The 27,744-nt window shown below is 39.5% G+C and overlaps 2 protein-coding genes across 12 annotated transcripts in view; one reads left to right on the forward strand and one right to left on the reverse strand.

Moving 5' to 3' along the window:
* FBXO8 (F-box protein 8) overlaps positions 1-2,688 on the reverse strand; it is a 42,501-nt gene extending 39,813 nt beyond the window's left edge. The window contains exon 1 of one of the 3 annotated variants that reach the window (XM_080672496.1): positions 2,416-2,688. The gene's annotated coding sequence lies outside the window, so the exon portion shown is untranslated. The remainder of the gene's footprint in view (positions 1-2,415) is intronic. The other 2 variants (XM_080672495.1, XM_080672494.1) reach the window with 2 other exon arrangements.
* Positions 2,689-2,904: 216 nt separating this feature from the next.
* Positions 2,905-26,078, forward strand: CEP44 (centrosomal protein 44). Of its 9 annotated transcripts, none has more exons than XM_080672489.1 (13): positions 2,918-3,240; positions 3,549-3,613; positions 4,423-4,531; positions 8,714-8,852; positions 13,978-14,125; positions 17,095-17,241; positions 17,858-17,980; positions 19,519-19,686; positions 20,888-21,094; positions 21,861-21,936; positions 24,422-24,543; positions 24,802-24,839; positions 25,572-26,078. In XM_080672489.1, the coding sequence occupies exons 4-13, from the start codon at positions 8,764-8,766 to the stop codon at positions 25,618-25,620; spliced, it is 1,167 nt and encodes a 388-aa protein (XP_080528615.1). In that variant the 5' UTR covers positions 2,918-3,240; positions 3,549-3,613; positions 4,423-4,531; positions 8,714-8,763; the 3' UTR covers positions 25,621-26,078. The 9 variants fall into 9 exon arrangements, with proteins under 9 accessions (XP_080528617.1, XP_080528610.1, XP_080528614.1 ...); XM_080672487.1 differs by lacking the exon at positions 3,549-3,613 and adding an exon at positions 6,659-6,779 and having other exon boundaries at positions 2,973-3,240; positions 19,516-19,686; XM_080672486.1 differs by having other exon boundaries at positions 3,041-3,240; positions 19,516-19,686.
* Positions 26,079-27,744: the final 1,666 nt, after the last annotated feature.

Below are 27,744 nucleotides of genomic sequence, written 5' to 3' on the forward strand. Positions count from 1 at the left end.
CTAGAAGTTATTTTATGGGTGAAAGTACATCAACTGTGTTACTTGTGTAAGCATCTGTTTAAAATTTTGCAACCATCTAAGGGCCCCAAACTACTATAAATGAAGTATGTTAACCTGATAGGGAGCCCCAATTTAAAAGCCAAATTTACAATCTGAGAATTGACGCAATCAGGCTGGTATTAAGCCCCTAAGGAATAAGAGATAAACTTGAGTAATACTTTACTTACAGATAAGGATTTACAACATCTTTCAAACTTGGAAGAAGCATAGACATTTTTACAGTTGGTCACGGCCAAAATAGTGTCACAAGAAAACCTGAAGTCTATACCTTTAATTTCTGATAAAACTTATATGGTTCACTGACAAAAGCTGTGCTGGTAATGTATATCCAGGTAATGCTGGAAAAGGTGGTACCTGCCACCTAATAGTGCTTAAAAATAGACATACAAGATACAGTTAGTTCCACTCTAGGACACACCTCTCCCCCATCCCTTTTTGTTTTCATACCACCATAAAGACTGCCACTGATCTGCCTTCTTTCCACACCAGAAGGCTTTCCTCTACCCTCTCCTAACTTCTTTCCTCCTTAAAAGCTAACGTTGCTCATGTTTGCTTTGATACAATTTCAACCATATAAAAAGGCAATGAGTAAGGAATACACAACCTCCAGCTGTTATATGCTCTGCTCACAGAGACCTTAAAAAACACAAGCATTCCTCAGATACACATCATTCCTCAGGCAGTTTCCCAAGCAAAATAATAAGCCTCTCCTCAAATAATCAGTAGGGGGGGGGGGGGGAGAGACAAAAAAAACTTTTCCAAGAGAGATAAGGTTTGTATAAGTTTGTTTATTTCTTTACAGTCTGACCGCATTTCTACTCAGTTATTCCTATCTATTAACTCCTAAAATTTATCAGGCAGGGTATCTGTTAGGGAGCCTCTAAGATGGCCCCCAAAGATCCTTGCATCCTGGGACTTAAGCCCTTGTGTAATCCTCTCCAGATAGATTTTGGGTTGGATTATTTACTCACTTTCCAACAAAGTGATGGGAAAAAACTTCTGAGATTTGGTTATAAAAGACTATAGAGACTCTTTGGGACTCTGTTAGATTGAAGCCAGCTGCTATACTGTGAGGCAGCCCTATGGGGAAACCCATGTGGTGGAAAACTAGGCCTGCCAATAACAAGGTGAGTGCACTTCGAAGTGGGTCCTTCTACCCCTCAGCTTGACCACAACTGCATGAAAGACCATGAGTCAGAGGTGCTCTGCTAAGCTTTTCATGAATTTCTGACCCACAGAAACTTTGATGTAATAAATCCTTGTTATTTTAAGCAGGTAATTTGGGGGCAATTTGTTACTCAGCAATGGATAATGAATGAAGTATCTAATCAGACAAACAGTCAAGTTAACGATAAAAATGGGAAGTTTCTTACTCAACCTGAAAAAATAGAAAAAAATGTATTCTTCATTCTGCCTAATTTTGCAAACCATTTTCTTAGGCGGGGGTGGGGGGCTTCTATCTCAGAAATAAGGTCACCAAACGCCGCCAAACATTAAAAGAGGAAGAAGAAAAACTGAAATGGAAAACATAAATTAGCTCCACCTTGCAGAAGTAAACAACATGATATACTGATTTAGACAGAAACACCTGGGATCCTTTAAAATCTAAATTCCACTTGTTAAAACAAGCACACTCAATTACTAAATTACCAAACCTAAACAAAACATAAACAGAACCTAAAAATAAAACAGCGAAAACCTGAAATGGCTGAGGATTAGGAATCATTTATGTTATTTCATCCAATTAATAATATTTAATTGAGAATTCACCATATAAGAAACTAAAGCCCAGTTACAGAGAAACAAACAAAAGAGGACAAACGAAGAATCTTTCAAATTTATAACCAAAGTTTGATAAATGAAGCAACTGGCAATCTATCGTGACTTTAACTGTGTTTGCATTCATATTACTGAAAAGTATGTAAAGAACCTAAAACTATGCTTATGCACCAAAAAAAAAAAAAAAAAAAAGCCACAAAAATAACAACGGAAACAAAACCTACTTTGCTTGAAAAGCAACACTTGGGTTAGAAGAGGATAATCATTGATTCTTCTCGGCTTTATTTCAGAATGAAGTTGGGTCACTACGTAGGGTCCCAAGCTGACCTTAATGGCCTAGAAAACCCAAGGAACACACCTATTCCCGCCTGCTGACACCGCCTTATTCCTCACTTTAATAAGCCGTCACCGCTGTCACTCAAGAAGCTTTGCACTGTCATTGGTCCCAAAGTCTTGCTGGTTGGCAAGTTTCTACTAACTAGCGAGCACCAGCTATCTTCATTTCCGAGGAGAAAAGTGGGGGGTGTAGAGGGGAAAAGAAGCAAGAGCTCTAAAATACTAGCCTGACGCTTGTACCTGAGCGACCTGCGATCCCACCGCCGCCGCGACGAATCGGCCTCTTGACGGGGGCTTTTGGCCAAAAAGAAAAGAGCTCAGCCGGGAACTGGTGCCCAGGCCATGGAGAAGCCGGTTCAGATGTTACTGGCTCACGCCGGTGAGGGTGAGGGCGGCGAGAATCCCAGAAACAGCACCGGCTTCCTCCAAACGGAGCCACCTCAAGCTGCAGCAGCAAGGGCTGCCGACAGCCTGAGGTTTGACGTTTCCTATTGTTGCCGGAAGTGACGTGTGAGGTCTGAGGCTGAAAGCAAAAGCATTTTTATCTCCGTTGTTTACGATTCGTTACAGTTTCCCCGTTTCTCACTTCGCCTCCCGAGCCACTCTGGGCATCAAAACTGGGGCCAGTTTCTCCTATGCAGCTTGGGATCGGACTGGCTGTGGAGAAGGCTCTCAGCAGAGTCAGCGTCCTCGGGGGTCTGGACGAACGTGGTGTGGAATCTGCAGCGAGGAATCGTGGAGCGTGGGAAGCCTGCAGCTCTGAAGGTCCAGCAGCGCTGCGTGGCGGGCTTTGACCCGCTGTTGCAGATACAAACGGTCGGCGCGAGAAGCGCGCCCCGGCGCGGGTGTGAGGCCGCTCGGATTTGTTGCTGGAGGCTGGTCTCCAGGGCTATCTCTGGTTGCATAGGACCATCCCCCCGCTATCACCCTCCCGTTCGGAGTCCGCTTCTTTGCTCCGTGGCTGCTGGGTGAGCACCGAGGAGCTGGCAGTCTGCATCTTCGACTGGGCTGAGGTCTCCTCTCTTGATGCCTTTACTGAAGCCACGGGTGGGAGCGAATGACCAGGTCTGTCCTTTCGTCTTTTCATACTTTTAAATCTAGTGGAGGGAGGAGAGCCCCTAGACTTGTCTTGCCTGTTTACCCAACTGCTTACGTCCCTTCGTGACAACGAAGGACCGTGGCAGCTCATCCTCTGAGATGAGGTTGTGATTTACGGTAGGGAAGTGATAGACTGATTTCCTCCTGTTGGATCCTCAAGAGCTGAGGGGCGTTCCAGCTCCTCGGAAATATTGACTAGAAGGGAGAGATGAAAGTAGTGGGTGAGTTCCTTGCTTGCATCTCCCTGGTGTTTCAATATTTTTCCATTTTCCTAGGAGACTATTGATTTTTCCCTCACTATGAAAAAAAATCAATCTTGACGTTTTGATTCCGGAATTAGGTCTGTATTAATCTGTTTTTCTAAAGTTGTCCAAACCTTTCAACAGTTTTGTATGTGAACACGACAGTCCTACTGAACTCTGTCTATACTTGTCCCTTACTTCCCTTGTTCCACCCCCCAACTCCCATCTTCTCAATGTTTTCTTTCCCAGCCCTTTCTTCCCTATCTCTTAGTACAGCATTTCCCTAATATCTTTTGTGAAAAGTTTTATAAACTTAACTTTTCCTCATTCTACTCCTCTATTTTGGATACACGGTTTTTAGATAATATCTAGCATTATGAGCAATGTCATAAACTTAGGTCATCAAGCACAATCGCTATAGTCAGTGTAGTTACTTCATTTTGATAAAAAAATCACTCTGAGTTTAATGGCATTGCATTGGGAGGCATCCTTGCATGACCTCCAACAGCCATGATCTCTAGCTAGATTGAAAATTGGGTTCAGTTGGGCAGATCTGACTTGTGGAGAGAGCTCTCTGGAGGAAGCTAAGGAAGCAATATTGAGACCATCTTAATGGTTGAATCTATGCTACAAGCTGAGTAATATCTTCTTCTTTTACTTTTCTTTGATACGGGTTATAAAGTGTAAATGTTATTTTTTTAAGTTATGTTATTTTTCATCTCTGAAAGTATTATGTTAAAATGTGCATAAGTTAGAGATTGACTTCTTTTAATATCTTAATTTTTAATTTTGTAGTAAATACTTTCATGAAAATATAGAGCAGTACTATAATTTTTTCTATAATTTCACATTTTGTATCCCTTTATTTTTTTATTTTGTTTTTATCACTTATCTCCTTCACCTACAGATCCAAGCTGTACTTGTATCTTACTCTTCTTCAAAATATTTATTCCGCTGGTACTGAAGATGATGTGTTCCAGGGACATACTTTATGATCAGAAATTCCATTACCAGAGGTACAAATAATGAGACATTGATATATGTTCCAGAACTACAGAGAAAAGAAAGATGGAATAGATACCATGAAGTGTTAAATGAAATTACATGTACTAGAAAGATGGAATATGCAGGATTAAAGGAAGTCTGTGGGGAGGAATACAATTTATATTAAAGTTATAGAATGTCTTAGGGGAAAAGGTGCTCCAAGAAGAATTGTGTTAAAATAGATATGTCTGGAACTTAACCTCAGACCTTGTATAATGGCCAATGACAATTACAGCCAGCTTAGTTCCCACCTCATCTTTTCCTGGAAAGTAAAGGCTGGTCATGTTCTTGAGAAGTCATTTCTCTTCTTCCATATATCTGTTGATCCCCAATCATCCTAAACGATTCGGCCTGTATTTTGTATAATGTGATTTGAGGATTACTTCCTTTCTTTTCTAGTTATCTCCCATTTGAAAGGACCTGAAATTCCTCCTGCCTAAAAATGTAAATGCTTAGTTGAAGTAATTGATTGGCTGAAAAATAGTGATAAAACACTATTTTAAGTGTATTTTAGACACTGTTTTGAGTGTATAAAAATATAGTCAATAATCTGTTCTTTACCATATTGACAAAGGAGAGGAGACTTGGATCAGGAAGATACTGTGTTCCTAAAATAGAGAAAAGGTTCAGCATGGGATGCCTAGGAGCTTAAACTAGAAAGTTTACTAAATTTAGGATTTTGCACATTGTTAGCTTTATTGCCTCTAGTTAGAGAGAAGGTATGTAGAGAGATGATTTATATCCTGGGCAACTGCTGGGCGGTTGACTGGGGGAAAGATCATGCTAACTCTACTTCACCTGATTGGTGAATTGTTTCGTTCTGTTTTTAATGTCAATGGCTTCACTTTAAAGAAGCTTCATTCCCAGAGGATTCATTACTCAAGGTGTTGTGATATATTATTTTCCTCCTATGAAGTGTCCATGGACAGTTACAAGTAGATATTTTTAAGTGTGTTATTGTGCTTTGCCTTAGTGGTTGATTAGACTTATAGTTTAGGTAAACTATATTTCGGCTCTTTTTAGCAAAGGTTCTTAATTATTTATAAAAATCTATTTATTTATTTTATGACCTCCTTAGGGAATAACCTTTTCTTTGGAGAATCTAACAAAAGCCCTACCACATGAGTCATTTAAAAATAAAATCCCATGGTATTATTTTCTTTGGGATTTTAAAAAAGTGAACCATTTTATTTAAAATGTCAAATATTTTTCATGTGTTTTGCTGCACACACATATATAAATACATATTCTGTTATGTATATTTTTTGGAGTATACCACCTTTACTAGTAGCCAATATTGCCAAGTAACACTAATATACTCTTTCACAGAATTCTGTAGATTTCAGATTTTTATTTTATTATTATTTTTTTTCAGATTTTTAAATTTACTTTGTAATTTCCTAATAATTAATTCGATTGAGTGTCTTTTCACATGTTTACCCTTCTGTCAAATTCCTCTTCAGGTCTCTTTCCCGTTTTTCTATTGAGTTATCTTTCTTTTCTTATTATTTTGTAGGAATTTCTTTACATACTCTAGACATGAATCTTTTTGTTGGTTACATATATGACAGCATCATCTCCCACTCAATGGCTTATCTTTCTACTCCCTTAAAGGTGTCTTTTGATGAACAGAAGTTACTAATTTTAATGTGTTTCATTTTATCAATCATAAGATAAGAAATTCTTCTGTACCCGAAGTTCATAAAGATTATTCTCTTATGTGATCTCCAGAAAATCTGGTTGTCTTATATTTTATATTTAGATCTTCAACAAACCTGAAATTAATTTGTGAAGGATGTGAGGTACCCTTTACATCAGGGGTTCAAGTTTTATTTATTCCATCTGGCTATTCAATTGACAAAGTATCATTTATGGATAAAGACCATCCTTTCTCCAGGGCTACTCAGTCTCAAGTTTGTCATAAATTTAGTGTCAGTGGTTGGTTTCTGGACTGTATTCTGTTCCATTGTTCTATCTGTACATCTTTTCACTTATTCCAAATTTAACTTTAGACTGAATCTTGATATCTAGTCGTTAAGTCCTCCAATTTTTATCTTGATAGTTGTCCTTTATCTTTTGCATTTCTATATATATTTTAGACTCAGCATGTCAATTTCTACCTATGAAAAACTGCAGGGATTTTTTGGGGAGAGGGTGAGGGAATGCATTGAATCTATGGATCAATATACAGTATATTGAGTCTTCCAATCCTTGATCAAGGTGTGTATCTCTTCTATTTAGGGTTACTTTAATATATCTCACTAGAGTTTTATGAGTTTTTCATTTGTTTTGATGTCTTTCTTACATATATTCTCCAGATTTATTCACATGTTTATGATTATTTATTGAGGCTAAAATGAGTTATTTATAGATATATAATTTTTAAACACCTCTTAATTATTTGGGAAATAAAATTGGCCTTCTATCCAGCAACCTTGTTAAATTCACTTATTTCTTTTTATTTTTTTTTTCATATACAGTTATGTTGTCTGTGAATAGTGACATTTTTATTTCTTTCTTTTTAGTCTTTATGCCTTTTACTTCTCTTTCTTTCACGTTTGTACTGTCTACCACCTCTAGTACATTGTTGAATAGAAGTGAGGAGACTAGATAAGCTTGCCTCATTCCCAATCTCAGGAAAAAAGTTTTCAGTATTTCACTATTATGATGTATGATGTTTACAAGAGATTTCTGTAGATGATCTTTATCAAATGCAATCAGTTCTCTTCTATTTCTAATGTCATAAGAATTATATAATAAATGGGTGTTGAATTTTAGCAAATGCCTGTTTTGCATGTCTTAAAATTATTATAAGATTTTTTCTTTATTTGTTAATGTATTGAATTATACTGATTGATTTTTTGTTTTGTTTTATACCTTGGATAATAATTTCATACTAATTTATTAATTTCATTGTTCAAATTGTGTTAACTTTGACCATTGGGAGCTATTTCATTTGGCTCCTGTGCCCTTTTGAGGTACCCCTATCAATGTTGGATTGGTTTGTTTGTTTTGTGTGTAGTTTTTACTTTCTGGAACTACATAATGCTTCAGGTTCATTTTGTATATTTCCTGCCCCAGTTCTACAATTGGTCTTTTCTCCAGGGAGCCCTGGTTCCTTTTATTGGGGAATAGCATTACACACCAAGATCTGGATGCCATGTGTGCTCTTTGCTACTGGGGTGTCGTTGCTTTTAGTCACTTTCAGCTGGCAGAGAGCAGAAATCAATGTGTATATACTAAGCTGTCTATTTCTACATATCTATAAATATTTCAATATGCAACTATCTGTATCTATATTAAGCTAAACATAAATTCATACTGATGTCTCTAATTAATCCATTAGGCATGGCTTATTCTTGTCTCCTCCCCTTGCTTATCTGTAAATTCTCACTCCAGCATTGAGAGAACGTAGCTGCTGCTGCTACTATTCAGTCATTCACTTACTTAATTGTTCAATTCAAGTATCAGAATTAACATATATGTGTGTGTGTGTGTGTATGTGTGTGTGTATGTATATGTATACATATATATATATATATATATATATATATATATATATATATATATATGGAACAAACTAGAGGACAGTTAAAGCCAGGGGAACAGACAGCTAGTTGCCCAGTTGAGCAAGTTATGTGTCAGAGACAGGAGGGGAAGTAAAAAGCTAGGATTTAGCAGCTCCTTATATAAACTTTCATATAATCATCCTTATTTCAACACCCCTTGGCCTTACCCCTTACAGAACTGTAAGGGGCCCCTCATTTCTGAACCTATGTTGCTGCTGTTGGTTTTCTCATAAATAGACAGATGGGATTGGCTGGTCTGTGCTGCTAGGTTGGCTGTTACTCATCCACCTGCTGTCCATCTTCCAAAATTTTGTTGATACCTCTTCTGTCATGGAATCCCTATAGTTCTATTTGCCCTGGTGAGGATATATGGTTTTTAATCACTTGTTTTTTAACCAAAGCATCTTGTTGGCAACTGGGTGAGGTCAGAGCTCTAGGAATTATGACTAAATCTGTGCTAATTCTGTCTCCATTTTTGACTGATTTTTAAAAATGATGTGAACAAAATAGGATATGTGAACAAAATAAAATAGAGACGCTTCAAAAATACACAGCCTTAATTGTTTTATAAATTTTTACTTTTAGGTGAAATATTAGATTATTTCAAAAGCTGGAGCTGAATGTAATATTAAATAATGGCAACAGGCGACTTGAAGAGAAGCTTACGGAACCTAGAACAAGTGCTTCGCTCGCTAAATTATCCTCAAGAAGTGGATTGTGTAGGGTAAGCTAGGATATAAAACATATTTGTAGTCTTTTTGGTGTTGATTTGATATATTTGGCATGGGGGAGTATCTAAATAAAGACACCGATTTTATCTGGGCACTTTAAAATTTTTCCTTGAAATGATTAAAATATTTTAGAAAGCGGGGAATTACAGGAGTTTATTTCTAAGTCTGAATTTTAAAAAGTCCAACTCGAGATTTAAATCACCTTTTAGAAGTAGTAGCAAAGCTCTAGCTGGCTTGGCTCACTGGATAGAGTGTCGGCCTGTGGACTAAAGGGTCGCAGGTTTGATTCCGGTCAAGGGCATATGCTTGGTTGCGGGCTCGATCCCCAGTGCGGGGCGTGCAGGAGGCAGCTGATCAATGATTCTCTCTCATCGATGTTTCTATCAATCTCTCCCTCTCATTTCCTCTCTGAAATCAATAATAATATATTTTGAGCCCCAGCCGGTTTTGCTCGGTGAGCTCAATCCCCAGTCGGGGGCGTGCAAGAGGCAGTCAGTCAATGGTTCTCTCTCATCATTGATGTTTCTATCTCTTTCTCCCTCTTCCTTCCCCTCTGAAATCAATAAAAAGATATTTAAAAAAAAAATATATATATATATATATATATATATATATTTTGGAAAAAAAGGTAGCAGCAAAATATACATCCATATATGGTTCCTCTCTGAAATCAATAAAAAGATATTTAAAATATATATGTATATTTTTAAAAAAAAGGAGCAGCAAAATATATGTCCATATATGGTATGGTCTCTGTACAACTTTTAAACTTGTAGAAATGTAATGAATTCATTAGTTATATGACTTACCACCCTCTCACATCCAGTTGGATAGTATTTCTTTATGATTTGGAAGATTCTACTTAATAGATTTCTTATGACCACTTATACCTTGCCTGAAGATTATTAAGCTAACTCATATAACAGATCCCACATTGGACATTTTGTGTTAGTTTCCACTTTCCCAATGTGACTGACTTGCTTTTGTAGGTTGTAGCAAAGCAACATACATTTTTTTCTGCTAGAGGCCCAATGCACAAAGATTCGTGCAAGAATGGGCCTTCCTTCCCCTGGCTGTCAGCACTGCCTTGGCTCCGGCCTGAGCCGCCTTTTTGCTCTGTCCCGGAGCCACCTTTCCGCCCCAGCCCAGAGCCGCCTTTCCGCCTTCCCACGCTGCCCAGAGGCCTGGAGCGGCTGGGGCAGTGCGGAATGCCCCTGGCCTCTCGGCGCCTGCATATGCAAATTAACCCACCAGCTTTGTTGGGTTAATTTACATACTGACTCCTGATTGGCTGGTGGGTGTCACAAAGGTACGGTCAATTTGCATCTTATTCTTTTATTAGTGTGGATATTCATGCCAATCTAACATGGTATTCTTGTCACCTTCTATCCCCTAATACATCTCTTCTTACCTGGGATATTCATTGATATTTCCCCCTCTGGGAAGTAAGTTGATATCTAGTACTTAGTTTTTGTTGTTTTTTTTGGAAAAGGTTTTTTGTTGAAGTTTAGAGAAACATTAATGTGAGAGTGAAACATTGAGAATGTGCTTCCTGCACACTCCCTACTGGGAATTGAGCCTGCAATGTGGGCATGTGCCCTGTCTATTAATTGAACAGGCAGCCTTTGGGTGCATGAGACAATACCCTACCCACTGAGCTACACCAGGCAGAGCTAGTACTGAGTTTTGTTCAGTGTAGTATCCCCTTATCTAGAATGATGCCTGGCACATATTAGAAGCTATTTAAACATTTATTCAATGAGTGTCAAGGGACAACTCCAGATTAGGTACATTGTCAAGTAGTAGAGTGGGTCTTGACTGAACCAATTACTAAGTAGAATTCTGGAGTAATGGGATCCTATCTAATAAGAGTAATATGCAAATTGACCATACCTCCGCTACACCCACAAGCCACGCCTGCCAGCCAATCAGGAGTGAATATGCAAATAAACCCAACCAAGATGGCTACGGCCACAGAGAGCAGGAGGGAGGCTTGGGTTTCCCTGGCAATGGAGGAAGCCAAGCTTTCCGCCTGCCCTTGCCGGCCTAGGCCTCCACTCAAGGCTACAAAGTTTCAATGATAGAAGATACATAAATCCAAACAGAAATGGCGGCAGCCACAGAGCTGGAAAGAGCAGGAGACTAGAGTTGCCTACGGCGATGGAGGAAACCAAGCTTCTGCAGCCCTGGCCGGCCCAGGCCTCCGCTTAAGGCTACAAAGTTTCAATTATAGAAGATACATAAATCCCAACAGAAATGGCTGCCGCCTCGGAGCAAGCAGAAGGCTTGGCTCCGCTCCAGGCTACAAAGTTTCAGTTGTAGAAGATAAATAAACCCCAGATACCAGGGCCTCCGCTTGGGTCACCAGGGGGCGTGGCCGGCCTGCAAACCACCACAGGCCCCTCGCCCAGGCCGCCCCACACCCCAAGGGAACCCCCACCCTGATCCGGGACACCCTTCAGGGCAAACCAGCTGGCCCCCACCCGTGCACCAGACCTCTATCCTAGCTAATAAAAGAGTAATATGCAGATTGACCATCACTCTTAACACACAAGATGGCTGCCCCCATGTGGACACAAGATGGCCACCACAAGATGGCCAGCAAGGGAGGGCAGTTGGGAGGGACCAGGCCTGCAAGGGAGGGCAGTTGTAGGCGATCAGGCCAGCAGGGGAGGGTAGTTGGGAGGGACCAGGCCTGCAAGGGAGGGCAGTTGGGGGCGATCAAGCCTGCAGGGAAAGGCAGTTGGGAGGGACCCAGGCCTGTAGGGGAGAGCATTTGTGGGGGTCCAGGCCTGCAGGGGAGGGCAGTTGGGGGGGGATCCAGGCCTGCAGGGGAGGGCAGTTAGGGGAAAACAGGCTGGCAGGAGAGCAGTTAGGCATCAATCAGGCTGGCAGGGGAGTGGTTAGGGGGTGATCAGGCTGGCAGGCAGAAGCGGTTAGGGGCAATCAGGAAGGTAGGCAGGTGAGCAGTTGGAAGCCAGCAGTCCTGGATTGTGATATGGATCGGGTTAAATGGTCAGTCAGACATCCCTCGAGGGGTCCCAGATTGGAGAGGGTGCAGGCTGGGCTGAGGCACACACCCACCCCCCCCCCCCCGTGCACGAATTTCGTGCACCGGGCCTCTAGTTTACATATAAAAATAGAAGTTCTGAATTTATACTAGGGAGAGTTAACACTAAGAGATGGCTGCAAATGAAAGGATAGTAAGGAGAGCAAGGAGAAAGTTGAGCTCTAATGGCTGTTGTCACAGGTATTATATATGAGAAACGGAAGGTATTCCATAGTATGTTTCCATAACATATACCAATAGGTTGGTAATTCAAAAGAGGGAAATCTCTACTGTCTAGTCTTGCCAGGACTTAATCAGTTTGAATAGCCAAGTTTTTTTCTTACCACCTTAACCATCAACATTTTTTACATTTTATTTTAATATATTTTTATTGATTTCAGAGAGGAAGGGAGAGAAACATCAGTGATGAGAGAGAATCATTGATTGGCTGCCTCCTGCACACCCCCTACTGGGGATCAAGCTCTCAACCCAGGCATGTGCCCTTGACAGGAATTGAACCTGGGACCCTTCAGTCTGCAGGCTGACACTCCCTCCACTGAGCCAAACTAACATTTTAAAAGACATTTTGTATAGGAATAATTTTAAGATACCGATTATGTTCCTTTCTTCTATGTACACTGCTTAATCATTTGATTTTCTTATTGACCCAAGAGTGTCATTAAAAACAATCATTTTTAGATTATTTCATAATATAGTAATATTTGCAGGATCTATTGAGATAGGTAATGCTACTCGCTGCTGTTGCAGATTACCACCCTCACATACACACACAGCCCCAGATATACATATTTTGGTTCTTTCCACTTTTTCCCATTTTAAAATTTTTCTTGTGATTTGCCGTTGTTTGTTTTGGTGTGCCAGTTTATAATACCTGTTCTTCTTACTGTTTCTAATCAAAGTTCTTAGACCATAGATAACCAAGATTTTTGAGGTTGTTTTATATGAGATGTTAAATGCAGATCTGGCTGTCTTCTATTCATAACATGCATAAAATGGGACAGATTTTGCTGTTCAAAAGCGTTTTTTGTGTGTGTCTTTTTTAAACTGTCGTACAGGTAAAAAAGGTTGCCAGAGCAGTTTTCTCATGGGTAAAATATTATATCCATAAACATAAAAGAGGAACAATTTATATTTATCATGAAAAACAAATTGTAATGCTATCATCATATACTTGCTCTCTGCTTTATTAAAAATTTTGGGGTGGGAATAGGGAGATTTATGTACATCTTGAATTTTGTGGAAAACAAGTGTTTTACATAAGTGCATTATTACTTCAATTGAGCATATATAACTGGGTAATTGAACTAGCTTCTCCTGTGTTTTGTTGTGGGAGAATCTGTGAAACTACTTCACATGGAGAAAATGAGATTCATATGTGTAGACAATTAGACAAGAGTACAAGATAGGCATGAGGCATCAGATACTGAATAGCCAGGGAGTCATTCTGGGAGAGAGAAATATGGATCAGAACGTTGAGGATGGCTTCATGGAAAGCTTGGTATCTGACAAATGATTTATGGAGAATGAATAACAGGCAGAGAAAAGTAGGATATCTTTCTGGAGGAATTAGCATAAACTAATAAGGTACAGATTTCAAAGGGGCCTAATATAAGGGGAAGATACTGATCAGACTAGTTACAGTTTCCCAACCCTATTTTCCTCATCTATAACTTAGATTTCATAATATTTTACCTTTGCAGTTTGTGATAAAAAGCATAAGAGGTAAGGTAACAAGTGCTTGCAAGAGCATATAGTGTACTTGAGCTCTGTAAGATGGTACATTTGTTTTATTAAGACCAAATGTACTAGATTTTCTGTTGGTATTAAAGAGCTATTATAATTGTTTGAGCAAATGAGTAATATAATTTCATAGTAATTTGGCTAGACTAATTTAGTGTTGGGGATAGAATATGAAGGGTCTTGTGCATCACTTTATTATGGCTATAGTGTTGTTATAAATTATTGACAATAATTCTTATATTGCCCCAATTTTCCAACTCTGTGGAATTATGCTCATTAAAAATCTTTTTCTTTTTCCCCCTCAACAGTTTGGTTAAGGGCGATTTAGCAGCATCTTTGCCCATCATCAGCTATTCTCTTACCTCATATTCCCCTTATGTAGCAGAACTTCTGATGGAATCCAATGTAGAACTCATAGCAAAGAATGACTTGCGCTTTATAGATGCCGTCTATAAGGTATGTTTGAGTTTATGAAATAACTAGAGGCCCGGTGCATGAAATTCGTGTGGGCAGGGGGGGTTGTCCCTCAACCCGGCCTGCACCCTCTTCAATCTGGGACCCCTTGGGGGATATCCAACTGCCAATTTAGGCCCAATCCCACAGGACATCCCTCTAACAATCTGGGACCACTGGCTCCTAACTGCTTGCCTGCCTGCCTGCCTGATTGCCCCTAACCACTTCTGCCTGCCAGCCTGATCGCCCCCTAACTGCTCCCCTGCCAGCCTGATTGATGCCTAACTGCTCCCCTGGCGGCCTGATTGCCCACAACTGCCCTCCCCTGCTGGCCTGATCATCCACAACTGCCCCCCCTGCTGGCCTGATCACCCTGAACTGCCCCCCTCCCCCCGCCGGTCTGATTGCCCCCAACTGCCCTCTCCTGCCGGCCTGATCACCCACAACTGTCCTCCCCTGCCACGACCCGCCTCCTCTACGCGAGGTGGCAGAGACACCAGGACCGGCCTCCTCCGCGCTGCGCAGAGCCACGGGACCCCCAGGCCTCACCACACGGAGCAGCCATGGGGCCCCGCCTCCACTGTGCGCGCAGCCATCTTGTGGCGGCCATCTTGTGACAAAGTTGCACGAGGGCATGACGCCACCTAGGCTTTTATTATATAGGATTGTTTTAGAAGTCATCGGTGGTTTTTTTCAGATTAATGTTTTTATAATAATTTCTTAATATATATGCAGCATGTATAGTTGACAGTATTTTCATATGCATTTACCTCATTTAAATGCAATCCCTATTGCAATCAAGATGTAATTGAAGTTTGCTTTATGTTTCATACTCTATTAAATATGACAACTTGTAAACATTTTTCATTGGTATCATTTGCCATTTTTTACAACAAATTTTAGTAAAATTTGGTATGCTGGCAGAAGTTAGAGAGAAATTTGGTTTTATTAAGTAAAGTTTGTGGTGTATAGAATTATAAGTTAATCTAGTTGTTTGTAGAACTTTGAGTTTTAATGTTCCTTGTGGTCTAGTACCATGTCTTATATCTACCCTAGTATTTACACTTGTATTATGTATTCACTTAATCTCATACTTGGTTCTTTAAAAACCCTACTTATAATCATTAATTTTTGCTCAAGTACTCTAGTTTTTTTAAACTTTTTTAGAAAAGGTAAAACCCATTTATCAAATCAAATTTTTCTTTTTTAAGTAGTAAGTTGCATTTGATGAAATAGGAGCTTTCATGTGTAGAGTCTTTGTTTAATCTTTCCTTTCTTTGTCTTTCACCCAGAAAACTTCTGTGGAAGCCTAAGAGGCACTTCCAAGAAATCTTAGGGTTCAAGAGTAGGTTTTGGAAATTACTTATCTGGCCTATTGCTCTCATTTTACAAATGAGAAATTGAAACTCAGAGGCCTACTGACTTGTCTAAAATATCATATACTGGAAGAAGTATAAACACATAAAACTATGGTTTCCTGACTTATCTGGTGTGGAGTGAGCTAAGCAGTATTTCTAGTACCTATTAGGATCATCCTATATAATAAAGAGGTAATATGCAAATTGACCCTCACATCATCACAAGATGGCTGCACCCACAGCTGAGGCGGAGGAATTCCATAACACAAGATGGCTGCGCCCACAGTGGAGGCGAGGTTCCTGTAATGAGCTGTAACGAGTGATCAGCAGGGCCTGAGGCTGCCTGGTGCTTGGGTGGGACCTCAGGCCACGCCCCCTGCCTGGCAGGGCTTGATGGGGGCCTCAGCCGCGCCCCTCGCCTGGCGGGGCTTGACGGGGACCTCAAAGCGCACCCCTTGCCCCAGCGCCGGGCTGGGGGACCTCAGGCCGCGCTACTCACCCAGGGGGGCTTGACAGGGGACCTCAAGGTGCACCCCCCGCCCCAGTGCCAGGCCAGGGGACCTTAGGCTGCGCCCCCTGCCCAGTGGGGCTTGACAGGGCCTCAGGTCATGCCCCTGACTCAGCGGGGCTTGACAGGAGACCTCAAGGCGCACCTCCCACCCTGGTGCTGGGCTGGGGGACCTCAGGCCACGCCCCCCCCGCCCCAGCGCCTGACTGGGGGACCTGAGGTTGCGCCGGGGAACCTGAGGCTGCGCCCCTCGCCCAGTGGGACTTGACCAGAGACCTATGGTTGCGCCCCCCCACCCATTGGGGCTTGACGGGGGACCTGAGGCTGCACCCCCCCCCCCGCCCGGCACCAGGATGGGGGACCTGAGGCTGTGCCCCCTGCCTGGCGCCAGGCCGGGGGACCTCAGGCCATGCCCCCCGCCCCAGTGCCGGACCGGGAGACCTTAGGTTGCACCGGGGAACCTGAGGCTGCACCCCTCGCCCGGTGGGGCTTGACCAGGGAGCTGTGGCTGCGGTCCCCAACCCAGTGGGGCTTGACGGAGGACCTGAGGCTGCACCCCCCTACCTGGCATCAGGCTGGGGGATCTGAGGTTGCGCCCCCTGCCCAGCGGGGTTTGACAGGGCTGGGCCCGGCTGGGTCTGGATCTTGCCCATTGCGGGTGGGGCCGGCCGGGTCTGGGTCTTGCGCGATTTCAAGGCATGCACAGGTGGGCGGGGACTTGACTCTGGGTCCCTGGATGCACCCCAGACTCTGACAGGAGGAAGATTTTCCTATACATTTTACTATTTTTTTTTCATCTCTGACACTTCTATTTTAGAGAAAGGGCAAATAGCAATATTAAAATATTTCCTCTAATTAATTCCCTTTTAATGTGCATGAATTTCATGCACCAGGCTACTAGTTGGGTATATTTTTCCATTTCTCTGGACAGCCATCTATTTTTGGTACATCCCTAGCTACCTCTTTTTACCTAGATACCTCTGCTACCTGGTCATAAATCTCTTTCTACCTTTTAAAAGGCCACCCTAACCAGGTGACCATTTATTATTTTAGATTTTTGAAAGAGATTGTTCCCAGTATTTTGTTGATCTGTTCCCTCTTCATAGCTTCTTCGTGACCAGTTTAATTATAAACCAATCTTGACGAAAAAGCAGTTTCTCCAATGTGGATTTGCAGAATGGAAAATTCAAATTATCTGTGATATTTTGAATTGTGTGATGAAAAAGCACAAGGAGTTGAGTGGTCTTGATAAGGTAATTTTCTTATAGATTTTAACTTACGCTGAGTGGGCAATATTTTATTTTATTTTATTTTATTTTAAATATATTTTATTGATTTTTTACAGAGAGGAAGGAAAGGGATAGAGAGTTAGAAACATCGATGAGAGAGAAACATCGATCAGCTGCCTCCTGCACACCCCCCACTGGGGATGTGCCCGCAACCAAGTTACGTGCCCTTGACCGGAATCGAACCTGGGACCCTTCAGTCCCCAGGCCGACGCTCTATCCACTGAGCCAAACCGGTTTTGGCAATATTTTAATGTATAAAATCAATACCCTAGACAGCAAATTAATACATAGCATAATTACTTCATTATTCATAGATTTGTGTAACCTTATAATACCTGGTGTTTGCTTTAAATACTAGTCACTTGTATTTGCACATTTGCAACTTGGAGGTACTGGTCCTAAACTAACAGTTTAAACAGTACATTTTCATCACTTCTTAGTTTTCAAAATATATGGAATTTAGACTCATTATTTGACAGTCATATTTTATATATAAAATTTAAATGATAATAGAATTTAAATATACTACTACATCATGTTTTTACACAAAACTTTTTACATCTTAATACTTTTTTTTTAGACTCCATCACTACAAAGAAAGAAAGTCAGTTCTGTTAAGTCAGAACCTGGTTCAAGCAGCGAGAAGTCATCTGCAGAACCTGTTGGCATTGATATCACTGGCAGGTTCATGACTTCAGGAAAGGTCAGAAAATACAAGTCTCACTTTTTATGTAATATTTCTCTCTTTTCCGCATCCAGCGCAGCTAGAGAGCGGATCCAATTCCTGAGTAGAGGCAACTGGGGATTGAGAAATAAAAGAGACAAGACACAGAGATAGAAAGAAAAGCTGGGGCCGGGTGGACCGCTGCCCTCTTCTGATGGAGAGACAGTGACCCAGAGCTGATGCAGTGTGTTTATTTTATACCCCCAAATACTGGGAAGTTTCACCAAAAGGTCAAGACAAAGGAGATTATTTGCATTCTTGAGTAGGCCCTGAGCATTCCTGGTGCTAGGCTGGATTTAGATATCAAAACCCACTTCCCCACACCATGGGCTGAAATGAAGGTCAAGCTGACAACACCCTTGCCCTTTTGGCAAGGCGTGTTCCCAGGGCGTGGCGCTTTGCCCACGCCACTGGGTTCAGCTGACAATAATTAAGGAATGCCTATGTGCCTTCCCAGGGGGCCCTCTACATTTCTTTTCTAGCTAGCAGCTGGTTAAAACATTCTAGTTAGGTATTATACCATAAGGATTTGTTAGCAGTGCATATCATGTGATCTGGGGAATATTCCAAAAGTTAAGAAGAGGGTAGAAGTGTAGAATGGAACAAACTTTCTCTTTATATTTCTAATTCCTATTTCTGCCTTGTTTCCTAGATAGAATAGCAATGATTTAAGAAGGTTATATTATGTGCTTATGAATAGTTACTCCTAATTATGTATTTAGTCTTCCTACAACAACATGGGAACATAAATAGAGCATGCCATTAGTTATAAGTTATGTGCTTTCACTTACCTGTGCTCATATTTCTCTATCAGGAATGTGCAGAATCCAATGATTGATAGTTCCTAAACCTATACTCTGGTTTTGGGTTAGTGTTTTGAATATCTTCTCTTTGTTGATAGATATCTTCCCTGCCCTTATCTGCTCAGCACCTGTGGCTGAATAAGTCTTACTCTCATGACTTACCCTTTGTCATTATTTAGTTTGAATCATTAGCTAAACATCTGATATTTTGTGGTTTGTTTAATTAAAGAAAATTGTGACAAGTCTTATTCACAGAGTCAGTTCTTGATTTTTTATGTGAATTATGTGGTAACCTATTTTATGATGAAATTGTTTTTAAAGTAACTTTCAAATACTTACAAAAGTACTCATTCTCAGTTTCAGCAATTTATCAACTCTTCGCTCATCTTGCTTCATCTTTATTATAACCAGTTTCCCCAACATCTTTCCCCAAAACCTGAAACAGTTTGAAACAAATGCTGACATTGTTGAAGAAATATTTCAATATTCTAATATATAAGAATGTTTTAAAATATCATAACCACAATTTCATCACCACTCATAAAATATTAATAGCTTAATTAATGTTATATGTCCACATTATATGTGGTAATTTAAGCTTTTATAAATCTTAAAGGGAAGATAAGATGTTCTTTTGCAAAGTGACTGTGTGTGTAAAATAATTGTGTGAGGGAAACACTGAAGTAGCTCTGACATAGCTTTCTCTGGCAGAAGAAAGCTGTGGTGATCCGTCACCTCTACAATGAAGATGGTGTGAGCATTTCTGACAGTACGTTAAGTACAATGACAGATGTGAAGGAAGCATTTGCTGTGAGTGACTTAAAGGATACTGAAATAAAGACTCCTGAAGAAAAGATCTCTGAAATCGAGTCTGAGCAACAAGTAAGAATTTGGGTTGTTTTTAGCAGATGCCAATATTTCTTATTCCGATGTACATGATTACTTCAGCATCTAAACTTTGGAATATATCTGGCCTTTTGAATTATTAATCACGGCACATTATCCTTGTTACCATTACTTAAGAATCAGTAAGCCTTACTGAATATAACTTGGCATATTATTTACTGCTTATTTTTAGGTGTTATGGGTAATGCAGAGATGATAAAGATATGGTACGTCTCCTCAAGGAATTTAATTTAATGAGATATAAAGATATACTGCTTTGTACAATGAAGATTCTCTATCGCCTAATCCCTATATTGATTAATGGAAAAAACTGGTGCACTACTGCCTTTTCATTTTTCGTTTTGTGCCCTTCTTGTCTTTTTCTCTTTTCTCTAAGAGTACCTTTTCTATTACAGTATTGCCACAGATCCTAGTATAGGGTCTGATCTCTACTGCTTCTGCTAAAACTCTTTTTTTCCTGTCTTTTGTGTCTTGTGATGTCTCTATATCTGTATACAGTTGGCATTTATAAAACTACCAGATGGCCATTAGGCTTATTTCCCATTTATAGCAAACTAAATAGTTTCAATGCACTGCCATTTCTTGGTTATTTCCTCTTAGCTTTGTGCTGGGTGCTAAGTGTTACAAGAAGCTTGTTAGTGACAGTTATATTGTACTACCCACTGTTGTTCAAAAGAGCCTTATGAAAAGTAACTTATTTAATCCTTACAAGAACCATATGAAGTGGGAATTTTTTTTTAAATAAGTAAATTGAAGCATCAAGGTCATACATGTTAGACTGTCTAAGTAGTCTGCCTCCAAAGGTAGCAGTCTTAACTCTCAAGCTCTATTGCCTATTGCAACTATTGAAATAACACAGTGGGCCCAGCCAGCATGGCTCAGTGGTTGAGCATCAGCCTATGAACCAGGAGGTCAAGGTTTGAGTCTCAGTCAGGGCATATGCCTGGGTTGTGGGCTCGATCTCCAGTAGGAGGCAGCCAGTCATTGATTCTCTCTCATCATTGATGTTTTTCCCTCTCCCCCTCCTCCCTTTCTGAAATCAATATATATATGTATGTATGTATGTATGCATACACACACACACACACACACACACACACACACACATCACAATGGAAATGGGAATATGTTGACTTTTCAAGGAATTTCAATTTGTGTAATATTTTTAATATTTTAGGATATAAAAGTTAATCCTGAGCTTACTGCACTAAAGACTCTGCTTGCTGAATGCCAAGAAAAGCTTAAGAAACTGACTCAGATAGAGAGCAGATTAGATTCTTTGGAAGAAAAAATGAAAGGAAAAGTGATGGTAGATGAAAAAACCTGGACCAATCTAATAAGTCGTGTCACTCTTCTTGAAACAGAATTGCTTTTGTCCAAAAAGGTATTTTCTTTCCTTAGTATTTATAGGATATCTCAGACACAGTGAAGTTTTTATTTATTATTGTGTTTATTCCTTTGGAAATGATAAATAAGAGGATATTTGGGTAATGGGAAAATGTTTGGTGGGAATGAAGTTCTATTCAGACATGCCTGTTTTATTGCTATTGTCGTGGCTATTGTTTTTCTCTACATCAAATAAGATAATCTGACAAACCTACCATTAGAGCTTTTAGAGCTATTAGTACTTGAAGTATTTAAAATAAGGTAAAATAATGTTTGCTTTGGTTTTTAAAAAGCTTGAAATTATTTCATATCCTGTCATAGTACAAATGGCCTATTTTACAGGGTGGAGAAAAAGTTGGCAGGAGAGTTCTAATTAAAATTAGAACTTCCTTTTCTTACTCATTTACTTCAATCAAATTGTAAATTTTATAGAGATAGTCACCAAATTTGCCATTGCCTCATCTAATCTGAGAAATTGTTTCTTAGTTTACTCAGGATCTTAATTTCTGGTCCTAGTCTATCCTTCCCTAAAAAGTAAAGTTAGTAGATTCAAGAAGGTTACTATCTGATTCCAACATTTAAAATATTTCTTATTCTTAGGAATATTTATATATTGCTTTATAAATAAAACACTTAAATATTTAAACATCATGTCATCAAACATTTATCATGTCATCTTTATATTTTATGCTTAGCAGTAATAATATAAAATAAGAAAGCTTTTCTTTTCATTTCATTCTAAATACTAAACTATGTTATCCCAGAATGATGACTATATCTACTATGATGAAATGAGTGAAGACTATGCTCCTGGTAGTAGCAGGAATATTCTGAAACTTGGTAAGTTCTTATGGTAGTAGTATTGGCAGTATAACATTGTATTGGATTATAGTATATATAGAATGTGCATATGTGTTTCGTATCTTAAAGGTCTCTTGATCAACAGTTTAGAAAAATAATTTTCATAGGTATCTGGTAATTTTAATATTACCAAGCCTTATATTTTAAAAACTGCAAAGCTCTTAGGAACAAAGAAATTATAAACTTACAGACTACTGAAGCCAAGGATTGCTAAAGAAGCCAGCTTACATATCTTTTGTGACATAGTGGTTGAATAAATTCTAGTGTACGGAATTGCAAACTTTTAGAGATTTTTTACCCCTTTAATTGCTAAGTGAAATCTATAATAATAAAAGCGTAATAGGCAAATTGACTGAACAACTGAACAGCAGAACGACCGTCCGGACGGGACGACCTTCCAGACAACAACACTGGTGCCATCGACCCATGATCGCCCTGCAGAGGGAGGCCCAGGCCACTGGCCAGAAGGGTGATCGATCAGTTGGGGGGCTCCATGATCGCCCCAAAGAGGGAGGCCCAGGCTACCCCATGACAGTGCTGCGGCAGGTGGCGGGGCCTCTCTCTGAGGGGGTGATCTATTGCAGAGCCCAGGCTGGGTGGGCAGGGCCTATCTCTTTGGGGCAATCAATTGTGGGGCTCCTGGACTGTGAGAGGGCACAGGCTGGGCTGAGGCCCACCCCCCCCCCCCCGCCCGAGTGCATGAATTTTGTGCACCAGGCCTCTAGTAGAATAATAAAAATGTATCTCCAAGTTTCTAATTTACACTTAAGTAGCAGCTATGCATATGTGATAATATGTGATAATAAAATGCATTTGTCAGTAACCTGTAAACAGCATAAAAGTGGGATGTAGCTAGTCTTCAAAGTTGTGCCATGTGACTTTGACCTTTGAGCTCAAATAACTAGATCAAGAATAGATACCTGATCAAAAGGAATACCAATACAAAAGGTGTTGAGCCAAATCATTTTGTCTCCCTTGGAAATTTTGAATTAGAACACCAGGGGTAATATCTATATCATAAAAGGCCTGTGGTTGTAACGGCGTCACAACCACAACCAGTCACCAGGAGGTGCATGGAGCACCTCTTGCAGGCTGGTACTCGCAGCTCGCGTGACGAGGTGGGGCCCGCGGCTTGCACAGGGCAGGTCTAGGTCTCGCGTGATTTCACGCGCTGGGCCTCTAGTATCAAATAATGTTGATCCTGGGCTGGGCATTTTGTCCAAATTCATGCTGATGATTAAGCAGAGGAATGGAGCAAATTGGCAAGAGAAGTAGTCAGAAGACACTGGTTCTGTGAGAGACGAAAGTAAAAGTCTGTTTAGTTGTTTCAGTCCTCTGTGTAGGCTTATAGTAAAACTATTTAATTTTTTTTCTGGCCTTGTTTTTGCAGCAAAATGGTCCTTAAGCCTGTTGATCGATTTGACAGGAACATGTCTTATCTGTGGTGATCTGTAATTTATTCAGTTGTAGGGAGGACTTTCAGTTGCCATGAGTTAGTAGCTTATATTTAAAAATAAATTAACTTGCCTATTATTCAATTGATTGTTATGACAGAGGTAATATTGCCTTTTGTAATTATTATTGGCCAATTTTTAACATCTAGGTCTTTATATGTAGGTCATTATCTTAGAAGAATATTAAAAACTCATCTGCATACCAGTAACCATTTTATATTAAAACTAGAGGTCTGGTGTATGAAATTCATGCACGGGTAGGGTCTCTAGGCCTGGCCAGCGATCAAGGCCGATCAGGTTCCCCGCCTCCCTGCCTCCCTGCCTCCCTGCCTCCTCCTTTCCTCACCACCTGCGCACTGCCACCACGCGGTTCTGCCCACCTCCCTGCCTCCTCCTTCCCTTGCTCCCTCAGTGCCCCTCTGCTGCTGGTTGCCCGCCATGTTCTGAGCTGCCCCCTGGTGGTCAGTGCACATTATAGCAAGCAATTGAACTCCTGAGGGGACACTTTGCATATTAGTCTTTTATATATATATATACTAGAGGCCCAGTGCACAAAATTTGTGCACAGAGGGGAGGGGGTTGTCCCTCAGCCCAGCCTGTACCCTCTCCAATCTGGGACCGCTCGAGATATGTCCAACTGCCCATTTAGGCCCGATCCCAAATAAACGGGCAGTTGGACATCCCTCTCAAAATCCAGGACTGCTGATTCCCAATCACTCACCACCTGATTGCCCTTAACCGCTTCTGGCTGCCAGCCTGATTACCCCCTAACCACTCCCCTGCCAGCCTGATCAATGCCTAACTGCCCTCCCCTGCCGGCCATATTGTGGCAGCCATCTTGTGTCCACATGGGGGTGGCCATCTTGTGTCTTGGAGTGATGGTCAATTTGCATATTACCTCTGTTATATAGGATAGATGTTTATTTTTCTTACACATATAAATAAAATTTTTAGATATTTGACTCTACTTTTAAAGGAAAAGATAACCTGAAAAATTGATTTCTCCACAGATAGCAAAAGTAAAGAGAAGAAAGTAGGTATTCCTCTGTCTTCCTGTTCTAGAACAGTATCTAGAGACTCAACTCCCAGAACCTCAACTCTTAATTACTGTGGTCTGAAAGATATTTCAGAGGTAAGAAAAACTGGCAACTGCTTAGATGATTTCCTTTCGAGGGTCAGGAGAACAAGCAAGCATTAGATTTAGTTGTAGATGCCATTGGCAAGAAAAATAGTGAGACCGTGCAAATCTTAATCTCTCATAAAAATTCTTTGTGATAAGTAAACAGTACTTAATGCAATGATTTAGTCTGTGTTTTATATGTTCATGGTCCATCTTTGATGATGGTTTATTTTGAGAAATTGCCTAAATTTGTTGCTTTTTAAATTAAAGGAAACAACAATCCAGAAAATGGAAAGGATGAAAAAAATGTAAGTAACAGAAAGGGGCAACAGAAATTCATTTCTCTATAGGGAATTGTATTGGATTACAGTATATGTAGAATGTGCATATGTGTTTCAAACCTTAAAGGTCTCTCGATCAGGTGTGGAATTTCCTTCAGGACTCAAGTGGATAATAAATCCTCCTACAGTTATGTGTTTGTGAGATGAGTCACTGTTTTGGTTTCCAACAAGTGATATAAAACATTGTTAATGGAATTAATTGTAGATTAAAGAGTGCAGGAATATTTTTGGTTGATAGTTAATCAAGAGGATTATCTATTTTTGATAACTGATTTATCAAAATATTAAATGATATGTGTAGATGGGTGGTTTGGAGATATTGTAAGCATTAAGTATTGCTAGTGTTTTTCAGAAAGTTATTGGTAAGGTAATACTAAAAATGATACTGGTATCTAAAGTGCAGTTGAAAGGAAATATGAAATTGTATTTTAAGTTATTAGGTAGCCTACTATTTAAAAAACTATAATATTTCTTGAAATTTGAGAAGTACTGAAATAACTTATGCTCCCAGAAATAATTGACTCCAATTGTTATTCCTCCCTTCTGGCCATAGTATACTTAACTTATTAACAGTGACTATATTTGTAAAAAAGAGAAACGTTGAAATTTATTTTAGCTTAAATGCATAATTTTAGCAACTTAAAACCTATGCCTCATTATGATATTTATTTACTTAATGTATTACTTATTGTTTTTCAGGTTTGAAGAAACTGCAGAGTTACTGAAAGGTTCAAATCACTCACTATAGAATTTTTCTACATGAACTTTTCCAGGACTTTGGCTACTGTATATGTTGTATATTTTAAAAATTGCCTATAAATTTTAATATACTGCAGTATTTTTGTTAAGAATTTTAATTCCATTTGGTATATGAGCTTTTTCATGCAATATTGAATAAATACTTAAATATTTTTGTGCTATGATTATATGCTTTTACTCTGTTTTACTTTTCCTAGGAAAACTTAGGTGCCAGTACACTTCTTTTACAGAGTGAACTCATTACAGCACTGTATTTTTGTGTTGACATTTGTTGGCAGTGTGCTAAGTAATATGTTTTTAAAAGTACAGGCTTCAGGACCATAGCTTACATCCTGTTGGAAACACTCCAACTGGAACTTGCATATTGTACCCAGGAGGCTGTCGTACATACCATTTTGCCATCTGTACTGATGAATATGTTGTAATGAAAGTTAAAAATGCTCATTGAAAATGAAATAAAACAAAACTACAACAATTTCATGCTCAGTGAAAAAGCAGCAACACATTTTCAGTTACCATTGAGAAAGTAAGGGCATGATTCTCTTTTAGATTTAGAAGCAGGTTGGAAAATTAACTATGAAAAATGTGTTGAGGATTTTAGTGCTCTATTCTGTAACACATTTTAAGACCAGCAGCACAGACACAGATGGTGGCCGTCCAGTATTACAAGATACACAGTGAGGTATTTTTGTTTTTTTTAAGTAATGGGAAGTAATATATTTTTCTAGAGAGAGAAAAAATTTTAGATAAAGTTAAGAGAAAAAATAAATTTACTTTAGGTTACTAAATAAAATATTTTTTAACTTTATAAATAACAATGCAAAAATCATCCTGGGTATTCTTCAAGAAAATTGATTCTATTTGAAAGAAAAAAGAGAGTACTTTTTTTATTATTATTTAGTTCATCTGATTGTATATTATTTACCCATCTGTTTATATTATGTGTATAATTTGAAATTAGTCACATATTTCACATTAACATAAAGTTAAAATTCTAAGTAGAAATAACTTTTAAGAAAGTATTTTTAATATTCTAATATATGCTTAGTCATTAGACTTTAAAATTAGGAGCTTTTGAAGTTAGCATAAAACCTTGCAATTAGAAGAGTTCCAGTAAATATTTCTAGGGCAAATCCAATTAGCTTTATATTTTCAATTACAGAAAAATTATAAAAATCAAGTTCAACTTGGCCAGTGTTGCTCAGTGGTTGAGCGTCGACCTGTGAACCAGGAGGTCACGGTTCAGTTTCCAGTCCGGACACATGTGGGCTTGCGGGCCCCATCCCCAGTGTGTGGTGTGCAGGAGGCAGCAGATCAATGATTCTCTCTCATCATGGATGTTTTTATCTCTCTCTTCCTCTCCCTTCCTCTCTGAAAGCAATAAAAAAAATGTATTTTTTAAAAATCAAGTGTTTAAAAGAAAAATTTTAACTTCTAAAATATTAGTACCGGCATGGAATTATAGCACCACCTTGTGGTTCATATGCCACATAAAATACCTTTTCTTAAAACAAGTAATTTCGCATAAAATAATTTTTTTATTGATTGATTTGAAAGAGAGAGAGAAAGGGGGAGAGAAACATGGATTTGTTGTTCCACTTGTTTATGCATTCATTAGTTGATTCTGGTATGTGCCCTGACTGAAGATTGAACCCACAACCTTGGTGTATGGGGAGGATACTCTAACCAACTAAGCTATCCTGCCAGGGTGATTTCTCATAAAACATAAGATCATATTTTTCCTTTTGAAAATCCCAATTCAAAACTCAGCTCAATATCTTTTAAAAAGGAACATTTTTGAAGTTTTCTTGTGCAAAGACAGAAGAAAAAAAAGTCTTTGTTTCTTTCTTCCCTCTTCTTTTTTTCTTTTTTTACCATTTAAAGATTTTTTTTTTCAATTATAGTTGACATTCTTTTTTATGTAGTGTACATTTTCATACAGATGATTTGAAACTTTTTTCTCTAATCCTCACCCTAGGATATGTTTTTATTGATTTGAGAGAGAGAGGAAGGGAAAGAGAAACATCGATGTGAGAGAAACAGTGATTGGTTGCCTCCCATACCCCCACCATGGCCTGGGATTAAACCTACAACCTAGGCATGTGCCTTGACA

This window comes from Plecotus auritus, assembly GCF_963455305.1.
Source record: "Plecotus auritus genome assembly, chromosome: 6".
Classification (NCBI taxonomy): domain Eukaryota; kingdom Metazoa; phylum Chordata; class Mammalia; order Chiroptera; family Vespertilionidae; genus Plecotus; species Plecotus auritus.

What these genes read in the sequence shown, in the direction of transcription:
- CEP44 (XM_080672484.1), top strand. Translation starts at nt 8,764, where the DNA reads ATGGCAACAGGCGACTTGAAGAGAAGCTTACGGAACCTAGAACAAGTG. An exon ending in CAAGAAGTGGATTGTGTAGG is followed by an intron (nt 8,853 to 13,977) that starts GTAAGCTAGGAT and finishes CCCCCTCAACAG; the next exon opens with TTTGGTTAAGGGCGATTTAG. An exon ending in AGTTGAGTGGTCTTGATAAG is followed by an intron (nt 17,242 to 17,857) that starts GTAATTTTCTTA and finishes CTTTTTTTTTAG; the next exon opens with ACTCCATCACTACAAAGAAA.